Genomic DNA, 22,304 nt, shown 5'->3' on the forward strand with positions numbered 1-22,304 from the left:
TAGCGGGTGTAATAGTACCTTTACCTCACCTCATCGAATAATGCAAGCTGACCCGTACATTAAAATTTTCATTTTCATTATTTTTTATCTCGCGTTTCGTAATATATTTATATAACAAACTATATATTTTTATAAACTGCATAAATGTGGCTTTTTATTGATATTTATTGCTTTTAGATATATATTGTGTAGACAGAACAAAATAGGATAATGTTAAAAAAAATTATCACATTTTAAATATTATTTTTAATTTTTGTATTTTTTTTTTATTTTAAGTACATTAATCACTAAAATAGCCATAAACTACAATGATTACGGCTTTCGTGTGTTAAAAATAGTGATTATACCTGAAATCATTAACAAAACTTATTGAAATGAGCATTCAAATCACCCTATAGGGCGATGTAAATTATTTTTTATCACTTGTCCTATAATATATTTCTATAACAAATTATACATTTTCTAAAACAAGATAAGTGTAGCTATTAAATAATATTTTTTATTTTAAAATAACTATTACGGTTTTTATAAAAAGTGCATTAATATGTATAAAAAAAAATCTCGTTTTAAGATTTTTCCATTTTTTTTTGTATTTTTGTTCTAAAGTACATTTTTTTTTGTTCCGAAAATGAATTCCTCGTCCTTAATTTATCCGGAAAAGATATATTGCATGCCCTATTTTGTATAGTTTTAGAGAAATATGGTTTCAAAGGAAGCGCGGCGGCGCCAGCCTTCCCCCCCTCTTCCCTTCTAAATTAAGGGGGGCTCTCGATGCCTCCCGATCTTTATCTACTCAGGGCCACCCAAGGAACAACCTGTGCCAAGTCTCAGTGCTTAATCATAAAATGCAGGGTGTTGTGCAATAGCGTCCCAGCTATTATGTGTTTTTGTTATTGTAGTCTTAAGTACCTTTATATAAGATTATATAGGTCTTTGCCTGAAGGTCATACCCCAATATTTTGCAGGTGTACTACGTATCTACGGAGCGCGTCAATGTAACGTACTACAACGATAAGTACGCCTACTTGAACCTTACGGCGTCCCGATACGGACGCCAGGATTATAAATACTACGTGCACGGGTACCTACGTATTACAGACACTGCTGACAATAACGTTACGGTGAAGAGTTTTACTCATTATTATTTCGTAATAATATAATATGTGAGTGTGCACGGAAAAACGTCCCACTTAGTCGATTGCTATAATCGATACCTACTAAAGAAACAAGTAAGACCGTTTTCACATTATCCGATCCGATATCGAATGTCGGAAGGATTTCAATAGAAAAATCCAAGATGGCGCCTGTAATGTAAGGGATATCGGTCCGACATCCGATATCGGATCGGATAATGTGAAAACGCACTAAATCTCGCCTTAAGACCGTTTTCACATTATCCGATCCGATATCGGATGTCGGAAGGATTTCAATAGAAAAAATCCAAGATGGCGCCTGTGATGTATGGGATATCGGTCCGACATCCGATATCGGATCGGATAATGTGAAAACGCACAAATGGTAACCGACAAAGTGGGACGTTTTACTAAACACACTCACATATGTCGGGTTAAGTGTAAGGCCTGAGTCACCCGGAGTACACGCTTGGAACAGTCAGAGCGTTCGGTTCAGCGGGGCGAGAGAGCATACGACCACCCTATGCAGCGTCGACTCAGGACACTTGTATGAGCTTCAATTGTTTGACATGCACGCCGCACGCCCCGCCCGCTGCACGCCCAATATGAGCGTGCACTCAGGCCTTACATTTAGGGCCAGTGGGTAACTATGAGACGAAATTTGTGTAAGGGGATAAGATTATTTTAGAAATCTTATAACCAGCAGGGTTAGCGCATGATTGTCGCGAGACTATGTCGCCGCGAGATACCCGTATTACCCGTCTTCGTCGAGACTACCCGTCCTTTATGTCATTCATACATACATACATACATACATACATACAATCACGCCTGTGTCCCATGAAGGGGTAGGCAGAGCACATCAAACTACTCAGGTTTCAGTGCCACTCTTGGCAAATAAGGGGTTGAAAGAAAACGAAACTGTGACATTGCAGTGACAGGTTGCCAGCCTGTCGCCTACGCCACAATTTAACCCATATCCCACAGTCGCCTTCTACGACACCCACGGGAAGAAAGGGGGTGGTGAAGTTCTTAACCCGTCACCACACGGCCATGTCATTCATACAATTTTAAAAAGACGTATCTATCTCGCGGCGACATACCTACTCTCGTTGCAATCATGTGATAGCCCAGCAGATAGGTACTAATCTTTCGTGCAATACTCATACTCATAATCATACTCATTTACTCATACATATATTACACGTCACAATTGATTTAGGTACATAATTATTATATGGTATATTAAAATTAAAATTATTATATTAATTTCTTTATTTCATGATAAAAATTACACTATAAATTTGTTACATATGCCAAAGTTATGTTTATCTTCTCATCATGATCGTCAAAAGTTACATTATAAATTGAAAATAATAAAATTAATAGTTTCTCCCAATAAGGATCGTCATTTACAAAGAGAAATACACAAAGCACAATAAAATTAACAAATGAAATAAAATCCGAAGTCAGTGTAATCAAATGCATGCTATCACAGATTCAATTCCATGTACTCATTTACAGAGTAATCATAATCATAATCATAATCATAATCATTTTATTGGTAAAGCTAATTTACATGTCAGTCAATGATACAATAAAAAGAAAGCATTAATAATAATAATAGTCCTTACGTATTATACATCGTAAGCATATCAAATAAGAATTAAGTCAAGAAATGAGTACAAGAAGTAAATAAAAATAAAAATATTAAATTAGGTACAATAAAAATTAACATTGAATTCTGCACTTTCAATAGAAAGTAATCATTATCCTTTGTTCGTTATGAACTCGTTGTAATTGTAGAACGGGCGCTCAATAAGCCACTTTTTTAAGCGATACTTAAAGCTAGATATGCTTGGGGCTTCAGTGATGCTATCTGGTAGGTGGTTAAAGACCGTGGGACCCATGACGTGGGTCAGTTTTGAGGACTTGGCGAGCCTGCGGCCGATAACAATGAGCTTCCCTGCATTTCTTGTATTTCGCCCATGTACCATGCCATTTGTCTTGTACATTGAAATATTTTCTCGTACGTAAACTGCTATTTGCATAATTATAACAGCAGGTAACGTCAGTATACCTAACTCTTTAAATAGCGGTTTAGCCGGTGTATCTGCTGGTACTCGAGCTAGAATTCTAATCGCGCGTTTTTGCAGGCGAAATACCCTTTCCCACTCGGCACAGCGACCCCAGAGTTCAGCACCATATTGTATCAGCGAGTGAACGGTGGCAAAGTAGCATGTACGGGCTACCTCTGGAGCCACTGTCTTGGCAACCCGGCTTAGAGCAAAGCAGGCACTAGCTATTTTACCGCACAGCTTGTCGACGTGTCGATCCCATTTCAAACCCGAGTCGATTTCAAACCCAAGAAAGGTTGAGGCGGTGGTTTGTTCCAATAATGTTCCGTTGATTTGAACAAGTAGTGGTGATAAACTCCGGCCCGCTAGGTTGAAATGGACGAAATGGGTCTTTTTTAGGTTTAACGCTAGGCCGTTTATTTTGAACCACTGAGCTAGCTGCGCTGCTGTCTCATTCAATGCATGACGAACGCCATCCATTGTTGGGGCCGTTACAATAGCTGCTACATCGTCTGCATACATCAGGACTTCAGCAGTTTTTATAGCGTCTGGCAGGTCGTTCAGAAGGAGTGAGAAGAGGAGGTTTGATACAGACGATCCCTGCGCGACGCCCATCTGGGCCCCCGATGGATCTGACCTCGCCTTCCCTCCATCACCGACAACGACTTGCGATCTATTTTGCAGCAAGCTCTTAAATAGAGATAATGCTGTGCCCTGGATGCCATAATGGCTGAGCTTGCCCTCGAGTACGGCGTGGTCGGCGACATCAAATGCCTTCGAGAGGTCGCAGCACAAGACGGCCACGTGCATCTGATGCTCTCTTGCGGCCATAATGCGCCGAACCAGGTCGCGGGTCAGGGAGGTTGTGGATCGGCCCGCGCGGTACGCGTATTGCCGGTCTGACAGACTATCAGTGGCGATTAAAAAGCTAGTGAGACGAGTACTTAGCCCATTTTCAAAGACTTTAGCTATCGCTGGTATGATCGAGACGGGCCTATATGCGTCTATATCCCCTCTATTGCCCTTGCCTTTGAAGATAGGGGCTACTTTGCTAACTTTTAGTGATTCTGGGTAAGTTCCTTCATCTATACAGCGCGTAAAGAGTTCTGCCATAACGAAAGATAAGGGAATAGGCGCTAGTCTTAGTAATAACATATTAATACCGTATACATCTTTAGAGGCCTTCGGTGGAATGTGAGAAGTTACCAAACGGTATACCTCATCCGCTGTAAAGGGGCGGAGAGTAAGCAGTTGTGTGAGGGCAGGGCGCGCATCGCGCAGCGCACGCAGGGCGCCGGCGACGTCGGCGCGCGGCGCCCCGCACGCCGCTGCGGCGCTCAAGAACCTGCGACCGACAAGTACCAGAGGGTTATCTAACAAAAGGTTTCTCATAATATCGAAATATGTTAATACATTTTTAAATTACATTAAGGAATATTGAGCATTATATAATATTAGAATAAAATGAATACAATACACACAAATGAATACAATACATACAATATATAATACACGGGGTATCTGTGATTATATTATGTAGGTGGACTTATTTAGGTACAGCTTGGCAGAAAGATTAGGAATGGATCTAATTAACTTGTTATTTATCATATTGTTATCATACCAACACTTATTGTTCTCATACAAAAGTGACGAAATAGTTGCCACATGCAAAACAGTTTGGCGCCCCTATTTTTTCTACTCTTTTTTTACCAGACTGCATTGTAAAGTTGTATAATCAATAATTTGATGCCGTTACATGTTTTCAGGTAGATTTTTGGTTCTATGAGTTCCTGAGCAACGAGTACAGACGGGGGTTCGTGGAGATGCACTACAAGCTCTGCGACCTGTTAGACAAGGACCCTTTGTTCGGCCCTGCACTGCGCGCCAACCTGCCACCTTGTCCATTTCCAGCGGTAATCCATACTTATATCACAGTATAATAAAGAGTACTATCGTACAGTATGGCCACTTCCGCTCCCCGCTGAAAGCGCCACCCACCCCCTCTCGGTTACCGCACAGTTACCGCCTGTCAAAAACGCGAACAGTCAACCTGTCATATGTCACTCATACAATCATGGTACGCGTTCACCTACACGAGCTTAGAATGTGTGCTAGGAACGCGCCTCTTTCATATATTTGATCGCCAGTGTCCGAGATGTGCTTATATTATAAATAGGACCGAGGGGGGGCACAAACTAAAAAACATCGACTTTAGCCCCCCGTTGGACTTGACGTTCTTCGAATTTGGCGCCGCTTAAACTTGGCGCCCGGGCGCCCGGGGCATGGGCCCCGGCTCGCCCCTCCCTAGATCCGGACCCGTGTGTCCGATTGTTTGGCCGTCTTTCACGGCAAAACGGAGCGACGAATTGACATGATTTTTTAAATGGAGATATTTGAAGGGATGGAGAGTGACATAGGCTACTTTTTGTCTCTTTCTAACCCCGAGTCCCCTAAAATGGGTGGTGGGAGTTTGTATGGAGCATTCCGTAATTTTCGAATTGAACACGAGCGAAGCCGCGGGCAAAAGCTAGTACCTAATAAATACCTACATTATAATGTTGCCTTGCCTTTGAGCCATCTTGTTTTGTCGCTTTTTGTGTCACCAGTCTTTTTTTAATTATTCTCCTTTATTCATAGTAACTAGGCAGTTTAGAATGTTATACACATGTATAACCTGTCTAATTTATTGTATGCTATTTTATTTTTATCGTGACTCGACTTGGAATCGGTTAGTTCTGTATTTTTTTATTACATACGAGTGAATAACGACCTAGACGACCGGTCTGGCGTAGTCGCGGTAGTGACCCTGCCTGCTGCGCCGCGGTCCCGGGTTCGAGTCCCGGTAAGGGCATTTATTTGTGTGATGAGCACAGATATTTGTTCCTGAGTCATGGATGTTTTCTACATATGTATGTAAGTATTTATATATTATATATATCGTTGTCTGAGTACCCACAACACAAGCCTTCTTGAGCTTACCGTGGGCCTCAGTCAGTCTGTGTAAGAATGTCCTATAATATTTATATAAAAAAAAAAACACCTACCTACATTCCCTTAACACTTTCGCTACCAAGAACCCGACTGTCGGGCACACCGCTCGTAGAAGCGTAGCCGATTACATGGGTTTCCCCGTATGTAGCGAAAATGTCGTAGCGCCGCGTAGAGCCCGGTTTCGAAAGTGTTAAAATAAGTTATTTATTCTAGTAATTAACACTAATTTTTGTTCATTGTTCGCAGGGCGAATATCGCATGTACAACATGTCAATCCCAGAGTTGCCACTCCTGCGCACTTTCCCGTTCCGCAAGGGCCGGATCTACTGCTCGATCAACTACTTTGGCACCCGCATATTGTACGGATACATCGATATGGAGATTAAGTTAAAACCAAAACGAGCGAAAAAATTAGGGGCAAATGCAAACCATACGAAAGAGAAATAACTGTATCGTTAAGTATGAGGACAACTTTGAGTAGCCGTATTTATTTGCTATTATATTTTTTTTCTTAAAACAAGACATAGGCTTAATAAGGCACATAATAAGGTTCACATTTTGTCCTAGAAACTCGACGTAAGTCAAGTGGTTTAGACAGTATTGACTTAATCCTCCCGAGTAACAATTACGATTCCGGACAAATGCTACTAGAAAATTCACAAAGTGCGTAAAAAACGATACGATTGCGAAAAAAAATTGTACTGTGTGAACCTCAACGACATATGATCCACAAAGCAGAATATCTGGACATAGTCTAGCCATAGTTATTTTTAAGAAATAAAGTTCAGGATCTGTGTATGGCGGCCATTTAGAGAATGTGGCATGGTGCTTCCTCTAACTCAGACTTTGATGTCGAATTTAACTATCATACACTGTTTATATCGATTTGGTTTAGGCACTGTTCAAACACCGTGAATGTCAGTTAGACTTTGGCCTATGGCTAATTTTTTTATCTGTTTCTCTCATCCTGCTTGCATCAAAAATTTACGACAATCCGGAACGTTGCTCAAAATAGCGTTTTTTTTAATTATATAAATTCACCGCATTTATTCTGCAAGTACCCAATTGAAAAACCATGAAGAGGACTCTTAAAGAATATATTTTGGCAGCATATTAACCTTTATTTGTTGAAATCGTACAAACAGTCATTGAAATATTCTCAAATTAAGCCAGATAGGGGTTGTCCGAAATTTATTTGCTAGACCTTAATGAAAGTACCATAAAGTCTCTAAAATAAAAATAAAAATTAGACCTTCTTATATCAAATAGTGCTTACCAATACCTTCAGATCATACTCACGGAACATAATAATATAAAATTATGCACATGTCAACATTTAGACGAGGTTTGTTTTGTCCTTATACTTATCGATACAGTCCTTACACTGTTTTGATTGATGTCCGTTAACTTCAAGGAAAGGTTCTTTAGTACTATCATAATTAATTTCTTTAAAAAACTAGTGTTTTACTATTACTGTAATCGAGTTATTAATTTAATAATTGGGTGCAAATTAAAACCATACTTAAGTGAAATAAGTAATAATGAATGAATACAGAATAGCCATCGTTCCAGCCCCGGCCGTTTTGTCCGTTGAAAAACTCTGTATTTTTTATGCTATGACCTGTAAAGAAACTTACCAATAAAGAACCCGAAAATATAGTAATAAAAGTTAAAATAATTGAGATTTATTTATTTATTGAGATACAATTATTTAAATAAACACACAGAATGAACAAATAGCCATGGCAAGTAAGAAGTTTCATGCTTCATAGGTCCCCTTACTCAGTTTGTTTTTTCGGCTTTCTTTTTCTTCTTTTTTTAATTTTTACTCCCTTAATGCGCATTTCGTTGAGTTTTTCAACTCGCATGTCTATTAAAAGCTAGCTCAAACGAGGTTGTATATTTGCACGGGACGCAGGAGTATTTCTCTTCGATATGCCTGTTCATATGTTCATCTAAATACCATTTTCTGTGACACACGTACTCTCATTTAGTACATTTGTATCGCTTAACGCAGGCGGCACCGGCATGCCTCTTTTTATGTCTAGTTAAAGTTGGCCTTTCACACGTCGCGTATTTGCATTGATCACACTTATAAGGCTTTTCCCCTGTGTGTCTCATCTGATGAGATGTTAACATAGTTTTTTGATGAGTTCTATAGTCACAATGATCACATTTCAAGTGTTATCTGGTGGTCGCGCATTTGGTGTTTATCTCGACACGCGAAATCACAGTCATGGCACGTGTACCGTGTGACGTGTATTTGCTTTTGAGTCTGAAACTCTTCTTTTTCGATGCAGTAAAACTCACATTTGAAGGGTTTCAATCTTTTCAACAGTTGGACGTGTAGGTTCCCGTGGCGCGTGAAACTGCACTGTTGGCTGAAGGTGCGGCTACAGTATTGGCACACGTAGGGTTTCTCACCTGTGTGTGTTCTCATGTGGCATATTAAGTAGGTCCTGCTTGCACTGAGAGAAATTTGCATTGTGAATTTAACAAGTTCGACTTGTTGCGGTTTATCCATTTGAATCAGCCAAACGTATGTTTAAAACAATATGTGTCAGGTTGTTTTTATAAAATCGACTTGTTGATTCAAATATATTGCCGATTCAAATGACAAGTAGCTTGTTGTTTGAACCAAAGAGCACGTAGGCGCTATTTTAACCAAAAAACTTGTTGAACGAACATGAAAACTGGTTGTATTTTTCTCAGTGTGTGAATCTGGTATGACAATATGTCACATTCAAAGGGTTTCTCTCCAGTGTGTGTGCTTTCGTGTATTTTCATCGTGGTCGGGTGCAGGCAATCGAAGCTACAGTAGCTACACTTTAGTGCTCGCTCGTGCTTCTTTTTTTGATGATTTATCATGAAAGTTCTATCGCGGCACGCATACTTAGTGAGCACGCTTAATGCAAATGCAAAAAATATTGGCTTGTACTATCAGCTGCAAAAGTGTATGGCGAATTTATCAATGAACTCATTCATAATTTCTCCATGCACTTTTGCTGCTGATAGTACATTGGCTAACTAACCAGTACTAAACTTTGATATACAAAATTACTTACAAGCAAATACAAAAGAATCATTGTCAGTCATATCATCGCCCGATGACTCTCCTTCTCTCTCAAGTGTTTTTTTAAGATTATGAATGTTAAGACTGACTGTTGCCGGCCTTAATCTAACGTAGTGATTGAATTCTCTTTGGTTAATCTAGTTATAAGAGTAGAATAGAAAGAAATAAAAACGCCTACAAACATTTTTTAATTTATTTATAAATGTTTATGATCTATAGTTTGAGCAAGAGCATAATGGGCGCTAAAGGCACAAGTAAAGTCTTCTTTTGCAATTTTATTAAAAGCTCACCTAAATTAGACTGAGACCTTGGAGTCACCATAAAAGTTAAGCCCTCGTTTGAAAACGACAATCCAAAATAACATCAACATTTAAGAGAGAGAAAGACTAAGAACTAAGAACTAGGTATGTACTATACCTCGCATAGTTTTCATTATTAAAAATCGTAACATCACGATATGCATATAAGAATGTCGTTTACAAAACCGACTAGGTACCATACCAAGCGCGGATCCAGATTCGTGCCCAGGGGGGGGTCACGTGGTAAAGGCCCAGGCCCTGGGAGGGGGGGGGGGGGGGTCACGTGGTCTATTTGTATGGCCAACCTGGGCCCATGGTGATCCCCCCCTTCCCTGGATCCGCGCATGCCAGGTACGTAGAACTTTAAGGCGAGAGTCTTTCATAAACCCAACCATCTTCGCCCGCATGGAGTAGTTTCCCATCCGGGATTTCCCCATGTTCTGGTCTTCTGAAACGTATCCTGTCAGACAGTCGGTTGGACTGAGCTTGCCAAAATTCGACAGCACTCGGACGTATTATGTATCCTCCCCTGAAACACACATTACGTTTGATAATTCACTTGAACTTAGCTGACGACAAGTAGGAGCTATCAAAATGGTACTCATTTCCTTGATGGTAATTGGTAAATAAAATAAATAAATAAGTATTATAGGACATTCTTACACAGATTGACTGAGTCCCACGGTAAATAAAAAACATCCATGACTCAGGAACAAATATCTCTGCTCATCACACAAATGCCCTTACCGGGATTCGAACCCGGGACCGCGGCATAGCAGGCAGAGTCACTACGCGCTAGGCCAGACCGGTTTAGGTAAGTTTGGTAACTCGCATTTATTATGTACATAATGATCAATAAAATTAATTGATGCAGTTCTTTCATTAACACTATGATCAGAATAAACTAAGGGCCAGTTGCTTCAAACTGTCTGTCACCGTTAAAGCATTCGTTAAATTTTATTGTATGGGAAGTTCCATAGACTTCTGCTGCGTGACAATGTGTCTGTCAAATGTGGTTGATGCAACTGGCCCTAAAACATAATATATTCAAAAGTGTTTAACTAGTTTACCCACCAGTAATTTGGTTTCGGCACCTCCTTTTCAGCCAGAAACTTTTCTCTCAACTCGTTCTGTCGCTCGCCTAATAATGACTTTGATTCTATTGGAATACTTTGTGAGCTAGCCCATACAGCTGCTTGAACGTCTAACGGCCGAGATTTGAAAGCTTCTGTAGATTCCTCGTCGGGTAACTTTTCTGCGTGACCTTCGATTCTGATGGATCTGTCGCAGGCTGCCCAGTAGAATGTTGCGGCTACATTAGGGTTTGTATCCTGAAACGTAAGTTGAAAATAACAGTTAAATATTTCTACATTACATTTTTGCTAAAATGTGCAAAAAAACAATAACTGCACTTATGAAATAAAAGTAAAACTGTTGCTTACCATTTCTTTAGACTTTCTGCTGCTGTAGTCAGTGAAAAATTTGAAACCATCTTTACTGAAGCTAGTGCAAATGACGTATCTTGCTGATGGAAAACCTTCCCTGAAGAATGAGAATGAAAAAGTTGAACACAATAAAATTGCCTGTGCCACTGTTGAGTACTGTAATATTTCTGAAATAGTACTTCTGGCTAATTTAATTGTCTTCTTTTTAAATTTAAACTGGTAAAAAAATAGAACTCATTTATGTAGGTAGTCCCTACTACTAAAGTAATTCTATTTATAAACATATTCCGTATCAGTGTGATAGAAAAGGACAAACAAACATTACGCTTGATAACTTTAGAGTATGTTTATTAATAAGGGGGTTGGTGTTTATTATTTCCCTGTTGTCTATGCAACAAAGTATGTTTATTGATACATACTTACATACTTAGCACAACATTTGATAAGATTGAGCTTGTTCTTATTTAAAAAAATATATATTATACTAACCTTGACACTGTGGCAAGGCACATGGCACCAGGGAATAGAACCTGTTTAGCGGCGCAAACTTCATCATACCAAGCCTTGAATTGCCCAATAGGCTCTTTGGATGCTAAGTCCTTTTCCAAGAAAGCTTCATCCTTATTCTTGCATTGTTTCCTCAGACCTAAACAAATGTATTTCATGTTTTAATAAATTTGAGGAAAAGCTATTTATTATAGTCTCTTCTGGGAAGTATAATCTGATTTTGGTTGTAACAATAAAATATGCCTTTTATCTTTCAGAGCAATGTAGCAGTAAAAAATACTTCATTAAAACTTGTAACAACAAAGGACAAAACAAATATGCAAAAACTTCATTGCTAAGTTTGGAACAAATTACCCTCTGAAGTTGTGAACTCTACCAGTGTGACTCAATTTAAAAATAAACTAGACAAACTATTTAAGAAGTGAAATTTTTTGGACGTACCAGCAACAGCGGCCTGTCTAAAACGAAATAAAAATACTTAAATAAAATCATTATTATAATTTATAAAGTGGGGTACAATACTAAACGGAGATGATTTGGAAATGGATATAGATGGATTTCAAAAGTAGTATTAATTGAAGTAACCTCTTGGACTATAATAAAAAGGTTCTATTTCAAATGAATGTAGACTGCGTTTCTGCGCAATATTTTTTACCTGATATACTAACTTCCATTTTACTTTGGTACCGGTTTTGAGTCACGAAATATAGATATTGTCTTCTAAATTTCATATTCCAGAAGTGGACACATTTTCTAACTGGCACTGGAGATATATTTTATGAGGTTATCGCTATAGGTTGATAAGGTGTATCCACCGTATCTGCACCAAATAAAATGTTTTTATTTTATAATAGTAATAAAAGTTAAATTTATAAATTTACTCCAAGTTTAGTGTTCTAAATGACCCAAATGTATAATATACAAAAATTTTATATACAAAACTTCCGTGTACAAAACTGACAATGACAAATATGACAATCCAAACATCACGGCTGTCCAAAATCAAAACCTAGCAAGGGACATTTTTTGTCAAAATACGTTTTTTTAATCAATCAGCCTCAAATTTTGAGCTGCGTCTAATGCAAAAACACCTGTATTTCTATCTCAATTAGAATCAAAGTTACGGAACCCTCTAAACCTAGCAAGTGCATATCTTACATGCAAATATCAAAATCAAAATCCTAGTAAGTAACATTTTCAAGTCCAAAAACCTAGTAAGTGCATGCTATACTAGGTTTCTGAGTTTGTAAACGGAACATACTAGGTTTTTGAATATGGAATTGTCCCATACTAGGTTTTAAATTTTAAAAATTGCCGAAGGGTTGAACAAGGAATTCAAATATAACAATAAATAAAACATAGCAAGTCAGTAATGAGTGAAGTTTGAATTCAAACGGTCGCCGTTCCCGCGCCCCCGCCCGCGCGCCTGCGTTTGTTCCGTTCGGGATCCGAATTTAGGGAACGAGTTTCAATTCAACCTGAAGTTTCTAGTTTGTCGTACTTTGCGCTGCTGCGCGGACGCATGATGAATAAAAGATGATGATATTCCGCTTTGTGTGGTAGGGCACAGCACAGCGGATATCGTCTCGCTCGAATCTAGAGCAGAGCCCAACTGGGGTAGTACCTCCGCCTTACAGAAGACCGCAGCCAAATAGCACTAGACTCTACTCATAGTGTTGTGTTCCTGCCGGTGAGTAAGGCTGCCAGAGCTCAACGAGGGTGCGGTGCTGATGGCGGGAGGACTTACGGAACTAACTTGTTCCGTATATTGTCCTTTAGAGTCATCGGCAACCCGAACCCTCCTTGGAACTTGTACACTCCTTTTTGCTGTGTACTTAACACAGCAAAAGGGAATGTACAAGTTTCAAATGGGGTGGCAACGCGCATGTGACACTGTTTGCATTGCATGCGTTCATAGGTTACGGTGACCGCTTTCCATCAAGCGGACCGTATGCTTGTTTGCCACCGACGTAGTATAAGTGATCGATGGAGACGAATTTTAGCAGCTGCTTTTAGATAGTCATTCTCATTATGTTCGTTGTTTTAGCCCGTGATATTATACTTATTTAATATTGTGTGTGGCGATCGCAAAAGTGTTTGTGGTGCTGAATTGTGGTTTTTTATTTGTGATGTTTTAATGGGGCTTGGATCGAGGTATTAACATTCGGAATGCTTTTTAACATTATTTTTGCTATCTATTTTACGTAGGTACCTACTTAACCTACTTATATATATTTGACGATGGGAGCAACTTAAAATATGTAGTTCTAACAATTATGCCTTTCCAATCTACCTATCTATCCCTATCCTATCCTATCTATCTTGCCCGTGTGGTGACGGGTTAAGAATTTCATCACCCCCTTTCTTCCCGTGGGTGTCGTAGAAGTCGACTGAGGGATATGGGTTAAATTGTGTCGTAGGCGAGAGGCTGGCAACCTGTCACTGCAATGTCACAATTTCGTTTTATTTCAACCCCTTTTTGCCAAGAGTGGCACTGAAACTTGATTAGTTCATGTGCTCTGCCTACCCCTTTATGGGATACAGGCGTGATTGTATGCATGTATGCATGCAATCTACCTAAAGGAATAACTGCCAGTAGTACCTAGTGCTTGTAACAGGTTGTTGATGTGCAGTATATGGCGTGTGTTACATATGAAACTATCGTGTTAAAAAAAGGACACTCTAGTTGCAAAATTAGTGCCTTTAATGCCAGAAACAAGGCGTGATTTTTGGAGTCGATTGCCAATTAATGACCTTTCGGATGATCTTTAAACTGGAGGCGAATAGGCTACTAGACTCATATCTAATTTGGCACAATAAATAATTGTCTTCTGTAATATTTTGGATACCTAAATAATGTGTACGATGTCTACGTATTTTTAATTAAAAAATGTGAATAAATTTTTTTTGGCCACCGAAAACTCTGTCGGCCGTGTAGTGACCTCATAAAATTCATGTCAAATCAATCGCTGACATTACATAATACCTTTATGCCTCGTACTTAAATTGTCAGAAAGTGTTGTTTTCGCACCACTGAATGACTTCATTCACAGAAAATTTATAGATGACATGGCTGATGTTGTTTTTGCCTGAAATATTACGTAAACGTATTCTTTAAAAATATTTTTTTGCGGTTTATAAGCCATAATAAAATATAGTGATATTTTTTTTCGTTAATTGGGTAGTAAGTAATGCTATAAGACAAACTATAAAAAGGGTCAAGTAGCCTATTGTTTACCCGATGACTGATTTTTGTTTTATGCATAAAATTTAATTAATTGTCTAATAATGTTGCCTTTTGTTATTATAATCCCATCAAACAAATATTATAATGTGATCAGACACGAAACGACATTTTGATATTTGCTAGTACCTTTTCGATGAAGGAAAAAACGTGAGGAAACCGGACTAAGTCCAATAAGGCCTACTTACCCTTCGGGTTGGAAGGTAAGATGGCAGCCGCATTTGTAAAAACTAGTTCCTACGCCAAATCTTGTGATTAGTTGTCAAAGTGGACCCCAGGCTCTCATGAGCCGTGGAAAATGCTGGGATAATGCGAAAATTAATCATTTAATATACTTAGTAAGACCACTTGCTAGCTTTTTGTTTTGTAATTGACGAAACAATACTATTATTTTTTTGTAATTAATTGTTAGTAAGGCACATAAAAGTTCTAAATAGACACATACATTTAGTTTCAACATTTTGTCTTGTAAAGCAAGTTATACTTCTTTATATAAAACCAAGTCTTGTGAGAAAAAGGTCTTTGGTACTAATTTTTTTTAACAAAATCTTTGTTTGCCTCTCCTGTAAAATTTCGGTAAATGCACTTGCTAGGCTTTGATTTTGGACAGCCGATCACCCCAACTGTCTTTTTTTCAAGCTGTTCAAGATATTTGCAGAAACGTCGGTAAACTAATGGGTTGGGGTTGGTTATTATTGTTTGTCGTGGGAAGGATTATTTTTATACGGCAACACAGCTGAGCGCAGCTGTCAAATCAAATCTTTCAAAACTACCACGAATGCCGATTCGTGTTGCGACGTATTTATAAATTATCCCTGAAAGTTGTGTTAATTTCAAAAGCAAACTATTTTAATCGAATCAACAATGGAATCAGAAGTAGTAAAGGAGAAAATTCACACCGAACCCATGCTGAACGACCCTAAATACATAACCTTACTTAGTTTGATTGTGCTTATTTTTACACTTGGTAAGTAGACTATTTACAGTTAATTTACCTCTTACTATTGCAGAATTGCCGTTTTTTTCACAATTTATATTAATTCCGACGTGTCGGAATTAGGTAGTTTCTTTGTTTGATGATCCTTATGGATGTTTTATGGTTTTCCTCAATTATTATTGTTTATTCAGACAAAGAAAATTGGTACTTTAGAAGTAACTTAAACCACGTGGTTTAAGTAAGTAGCTTACGGTGTAAAATGGATGCCCATGCTTGAAAAACTAAGTTATAGATTTTAGGGGATTATTTTTTATTATACAATGATAAGATAGTTCCTGTGGTTATTGTTATTCTTCATACATATTTGTAAACAGATATGAATTATTATCTTAAAGTCAAATGTTACCATAATATGCAGCAAAACAAGGCTATTAGTAACATAACATTAAAGGTGAATTAAAGGAGATGAGTTGAAAAATATAAAATATTCATTTTATTCATGTATTTTGTGAAGTTTTGAAATTCTTAAAGGATTTCTTTTATGTATTTCAGCTATTAAATAATGCCTGTATATCCTTAGACATGGATTCAGACAATCCATGTGCTGGAGTTTAATTTTCATGTTACATGCAGACACACAGACATACAGACATACAGTAGACGCTAGTCATCATTTCATGAAAGGGATTTTTAAGCAATTTATCTTGCACATAAGTAATTTCTCTTTGAAAGTCATTTTTTTCCATGAAGCTGCATTGGTTTAATTAAATATATTAATATCATTTAGTACTTTTAGTAGTAAACTTGTAAACATATAGGAAAGAAAAGTTACTCTAAATATTTCATATTACTGGACCACAACAGCGCTGGTAGCCTAGCGGTAAGTGCGTGCGACTTTCGTTCCGGAGGTCGCGGGTTTAAACCATGGCTCGCACCAATGAGTTTTTCGGAACTTATGTGCTTAATGTCATTTGATATTTGCCAGTCGTTTTTCAGTGAAGGAAAACATCGAGAGAATTCCAATAAGGTCTAGTTTACCCTTCGGGTTGGAAGGTCATGGCAGTCACTTTCGTAAAAACTAGTGCCTTCGCCACATCTTGGGATTAGTTGTCAAAGCGGACCCCAGGCACCCATGAGCCGTGGCAAATGGACTGGACCACAACAAATTGTAATTTTTTTTAAAGTCTCTCATTACATTTTCCAGTATTCTGGTGGGTATTCTCGCGCCGGCGCCAACAGCGGCGCTCGGTGCTGCTCACGGGGCTCTCGGACTCCGGCAAGACTCTGCTGTTTGTCCGGCTGGCCTACTCGCAGTACCGGCAGACCTTTACGTCTATGAAGGAGAATGTGGAGGACTATGCAGTTGGTAGTGTAAGTATTCGCTGTGAAAGCTGGAGCTAAATTAGCTACATCATTTGAGGGCCTAAATCATGTCAGAACACTGTTCTAAGTTGGGTGGATTTCTGCATACACTCTTAATAATGTCCATATCTTATTTTCAAAGTGGGGTCAATTTCAAAATAAGAAATATTTCACAGTAGACAAATAGGTAATGACTGGCAGAAATTCGTCTGCATCTTTCTTTGTATAGTTTTGCCTTACAATTTACAGTATTTGAGCAATATCCCCTAGATGGCATTCCAAGCACTGCACTGAGTAATTTTTTTTCTGGTTTAGAGTCTACCTATACTCTAATCTAGAAAAAAGTGCCTAAATATTTAAATAGATGCTACTGACCTATGGCTGCTGCTCACTGTTACTGCCACAGAGCAAATAGGTACAGTCAACCAAATGGAACCCTAGGTAACCATGTCAAAATGACTAGCAGTAAGAGATTTCTTACAATCTGATTTACAGACTGACATAGTTCTACAGTGGACTAGGGTTCCAATTGGTTGACTGTACGTGACTAAGCCCCTTATTCATTAAAAAGTTACTGAACTGAATAATTAAAAAGCGTTTTCCCCTCACTAGCTCGGAAACACGTGTTTTGTCCTTTAATACCAGCGGGTAAAAACGCGTTTTATCCACTAGTGGGTAAAGTAATTTGACCTTGAATAACGTCAAATTAACTGCTTTAAAATTGATAAAAGTAGGTGAATCTAGTAATAAAGATGATTTACCACCTGTGGAACTACTGGAAACAGTGATAAACGCATTTTTTGCGTTGTAGTTTCCTCGCTGTAGTGAGGGGAAAAGTTTTGTGTCACACTCGGGTGCAAATGTATTTTACTTCTCGTGTGTTAAAAAACTCGCAAGTTCAGGATTCTATTCTCGAACCACTTGCTTCGCTCGTGGTTCAACTATAGAATCCTTTTACTTGCTCGTTTTTCAATTCCACACTCGGCGTTAAAATACAACTTTGCCCCCTTGTATAACAAATAACTATTTATCCCTTGCAGTCAAGTTCACTTACAAACACTGACAAAACATTTTTTACTAATCAGTCCAGTAACTTTTTTATGGGAGTAGGTCGTTATGTTTTAAAAGCAGATTAAAATATAACACCTGGCCAATAATTGTCGAATTTGAAGGATTTTAAATGTTTTTAAATATATTTTCAGAAAACCCTTAAGCTAGTCGACTTGCCCGGCCAAGAGCGGCTCCGGAACAAGTTCTTCGACCAGTACAAGAGCAGTGCCAAAGGCATCGTCTACGTGGTCGACTCGGAGACAGTGCAGAAGGAGATCAGAGATGTTGCTGAGTAAGTGTTACCATAGAAAAAAAACATATTAGAGCATTGATTGAATGCAGTAACAAACTAGCTAAGCTTCATGTTGAAAATATCGAACTAACAATATTTTGTGTTATAGAGGTACATTGAGCATGCTCTAACTCAATACTTAATAAATAAATATTATAGGACATTCTTACACAGATTGACTGACTGAATACAAAAACTGTTTGCTTTGCAGGTACTTGTACACGATCCTCTCGGACCCCGCAGTGCAGAGCAATTCCTCCCCCGTGCTCATTCTGTGCAACAAGCAAGATCTACCTCTGGCCAAGGGCAGCCAGGTCATCAAGGGCTTGTTGGAGAAGGAACTGTGAGTATACGTAATAAGCAAACATGTAGGTATTATAGGTATTAAGATTTTTAGTTATTAAGAACTATATTTGCAGTGCCCTTACAGGGTTCATAGCTGTGCTATACTGAAAAGTACCAACTTATGTTCCTATGATAGCAATAAATAATTACTGATTACGTCAGTATAATAGTATATTACGATACAAGTACGGAAAAGTGGAAATTCGGAACGTGTGGCGATAAATTAAAACGCGACCGAAGGGATTCGTAACTCGTGTCGATTTAAAACACTCCCTTCGGTCGTGTTTGAATTTATCGCCCCTCGTTTCGAACTTCCTTTTATCCGCACTTTTATCCTAATGTACAGTCACGGACTTTAGTTGTTGATCCACTTCTAGCTCATTTTATACTGGAACGTCATAGCTTAACTATGAGATTACCAGTATAAAATGAGCTAGAAGTGGATCGACAATTTACCTTACTATTACGAAGTAGGGACTTCTGAAAATAAAACTTACTTCAATTGTTTATTTTTTGGCGCTTAGTCGATTTATGGCGTAAATAATCCAAGTACTATGACTTCAGTTATATATGTAGGTAACATCTATTATGTATTTATTGCTTACAGCAACTTGGTCCGTGTGACGAAGTCCAACCAGCTGCAGTCTGTGGATCCGTCCGCACCGAACAGCGCTTACCTCGGCAAGGCGGGGAAACCCTTCGAGTTCTCACAGCTCAGCAGCAAGATCGAGGTAACATTTGCTACAATTTGACAACTTATAGTCTAAGTTTAGTATTTTTACTAAACTAGACTACCCTAATATTACCAATTGGCAATTTTTCTGAAATGCAGCAATCAGAAAATACGTTTTAGCAACTAACTTGTGGTGATATAAAATGCCGAATAAAGTAACCGAACTGGCCCGGCCTTGTGGGTGACCTTGTCTGCTAAAGCCGCGGTCCCGGGTTCGAATCCCGGTAAGAGCATTTATTTGTGTGATGACTACAGATATTTGTTTCCGAGTCATTAATCTTTTCTATGTATAGGTACATATAAGTATTTATATATGTATTATACACTGTGAAATAAAAAGGACCGTCAAACTTTGCATAGTGACTTTTGAGGTCATAATGAACAACTTTTACTATGGGACCAATGCCGAAATCGCAAAAAAAATTTGACTGCTTCAATCAATTCAATTATTTTTATATATTTCGACTGTATTTTTATTTCACCCTGTGTATGTCGTTGTCTGAGTGCCACCAACACAAGCCTTCTTGAGCTTACCGTGGGACAGTCCATCTGTGTAAGAATGTCCTATAATATTTATTTATAACTACGAGTACATCTCTCTCTTCCAAACTGAATCCCACATGGTGGTGGGGTCAACTTTCTGGGTCATTCTTTGACGTTGTCTTCGGACACTTTGTACAGCCATTTATAACTAAACTAGCTTTTACCCGCGGCTTCGCCCGCGTACTAATTTAACCTTGTTGTCCCATACAAACTTTGGACTCCCATTTCACCCCCTTAGAGGGTGATTTTTGAAAATCCTTTTTTAGTGCTCTACTACACCTCATAAGGTACCTACGTGCCAAATTTGGAATCTCTAGGACCATCGGTTTCGGCTGTGCGTTGATATGTCGGTCAGTCAGTCAGTCAGTTTCTTCTTTTATATTTATAATAACCAGGGACCGCAACTTTGGTGCCGATGACAGACGTATGACGTCAAGCTAAATACAGAGTGTTGTTATCTAGATATAGATATTCACTTAATCAAATAACAACTTATTAGCCTCTTTAGTTTACTGATATTCAAACTTGAGTTAAGAGTTTTTCCACGTACTGGCCACGTATAAAAACATAACTGTCTTTGTCATGTTAAAACCGAGATTGTGGGAAATGACAACCAATTTCTGTTTAACTATTTTTCATTGGTAAAATATAACCGAAATATTATTGTTTCGCTATGGAACCGTATTTGCAACATTTGCTCCAGATGCGGTTATAGGAATTATGACCAGTGCGACCCCAATTTTCCGAATTGGTGAGAGGTTAAAGAATTATTTTGCCCTGAATGTACGTGTGAAATGTATAAAAAAAAAACAATCTTTTGTTAATATGTTGTTTTATTTAAGTACACGAAGAATAATATTTTTTGTTACAATTACATTACTGTAAAAAAATTATTGGCTTTTTACATACACATACATACAATTACATTACTGTAAAAAAAGCCAATAAAAATAATACTTGCATCGTTTTTTAATGTTAACATTATTTTTTTTATGCAAATACCAAGCAGTTCTCAATATCTCATTATTAAGAATCGAGGTATTGCAATGTTATTAAAAGAACATCCTATATCGGACTAAACGTCATAATGACGTCACCGGCACCAAAGTTGCGGTCCCTGATAATAACTAAATGTGTATACTTTTGTCAGGTGGTGGAGGGCTCCGCCAATGCAGACGACGACGATGCGCCGGCGCAGCTTAGCGCGCTGCAGGAGTGGATCTCCAAGCTGTAGGCCGCACGAGTATACGGACTATGTGATGAATTGATCAGTACCGACGACACCTTCTAATGTAATTACTAAATGTAGACAGTCGAGCAAATCTTGTCAGTAAAAAGGCGCGAAATTCATATTTTCTATGGACGATAAAACTTCGCCTTTAAGGAAGGCGCGCGTTTTAGGGTCCTCAAACGGGCTACCCTCATCTGGCAGAATAATTTTAGTCCGAACACACCCTTCGCATAACATGTTTCGCTTTCAGTCGAATGGTAATTTTGCAGAAAACTTAGTTGTCATTATTACTACCACGCATAAGACATATTTGGCAGAATATTGTTTTACAGAACATTACTTTGGTCGACTTTGATTTAGCATAATTGTATGTACCATAATAATCTTATCACCGTTAGGTACGACGACGAGCGAAGCGAGGAGGAGTGTTAGGTATCTTGCATCCCCAACACATCCAACTCGCTATAAAATAGCAAATTGCAACTTTATGCCGCCTAAATATTATGCACAAATATTATCTGCAAATGTATTGTTCGACTAGAAGACTATTATGCTCATCAACATTATGACAACAGACGATTCGGTAAATTTTACAAAAATCCGCGAAATGATTTATGCCAAAGCATATTCTGCATAAGGTGTTTCTGCCAAACGTGACTCCTGCAAAGAACTATTATACGAATCAAATATATGCGTAAAAGGTTTCTGCCAGATAATAGTGAAGCCCTCAAACGTATCGTTGCGAAATCGCCTCAAAATCCCTCGTTAGTATGAAGACGCTTACGCGTCGTCCTCGCTGAACAGCCGTACGCATGTTCACACTAAGAGCGATTTTTGGTCGGCGAAAGCCTATTCCGCATTTGGGGAGACCCTTATGAAGACGATTGTCCGGTGAGCCCTATTCTTCGGCTTTTTTAGTGACCGGATCTGCTTGACCGTCTATTTGAAGAATGCTATTTTGTGTTAGTCTGTTTTCACATTATCCGATCCGATATCGGATGTGGGAAGGATTTTAATGGAAAAATCCAAGATTCGATGTCG

General features: G+C 38.5%; 2 protein-coding genes across 2 annotated transcripts; one reads left to right on the plus strand and one right to left on the minus strand.

Annotated features, from left to right (window-relative positions):
* Positions 1 to 9,454: 9,454 nt before the first annotated feature.
* On the minus strand, positions 9,455 to 12,467 carry LOC125230617 (pyridoxine/pyridoxamine 5'-phosphate oxidase-like). Its single transcript, XM_048135834.1, has 5 exons — positions 12,182 to 12,467; positions 11,509 to 11,665; positions 11,017 to 11,116; positions 10,649 to 10,905; positions 9,455 to 10,103 (listed from the first exon to the last, which is right to left on the minus strand). The coding sequence occupies exons 1-5, from the start codon at positions 12,255 to 12,257 to the stop codon at positions 9,938 to 9,940; spliced, it is 756 nt and encodes a 251-aa protein (XP_047991791.1). The 5' UTR covers positions 12,258 to 12,467; the 3' UTR covers positions 9,455 to 9,937.
* A 3,135-nt stretch (positions 12,468 to 15,602) lies between these two features.
* On the plus strand, positions 15,603 to 21,388 carry LOC125230618 (signal recognition particle receptor subunit beta). The gene is made up of 6 exons (XM_048135835.1): positions 15,603 to 15,737; positions 16,912 to 17,078; positions 18,272 to 18,411; positions 18,623 to 18,754; positions 19,364 to 19,487; positions 21,183 to 21,388. Exons 1-6 carry the CDS (start codon positions 15,635 to 15,637, stop codon positions 21,264 to 21,266), a joined length of 750 nt encoding a protein of 249 aa, XP_047991792.1. The 5' UTR covers positions 15,603 to 15,634; the 3' UTR covers positions 21,267 to 21,388.
* Positions 21,389 to 22,304: the final 916 nt, after the last annotated feature.

This window comes from Leguminivora glycinivorella, chromosome 10, assembly GCF_023078275.1.
Source record: "Leguminivora glycinivorella isolate SPB_JAAS2020 chromosome 10, LegGlyc_1.1, whole genome shotgun sequence".
Lineage (NCBI taxonomy): Eukaryota > Metazoa > Arthropoda > Insecta > Lepidoptera > Tortricidae > Leguminivora > Leguminivora glycinivorella.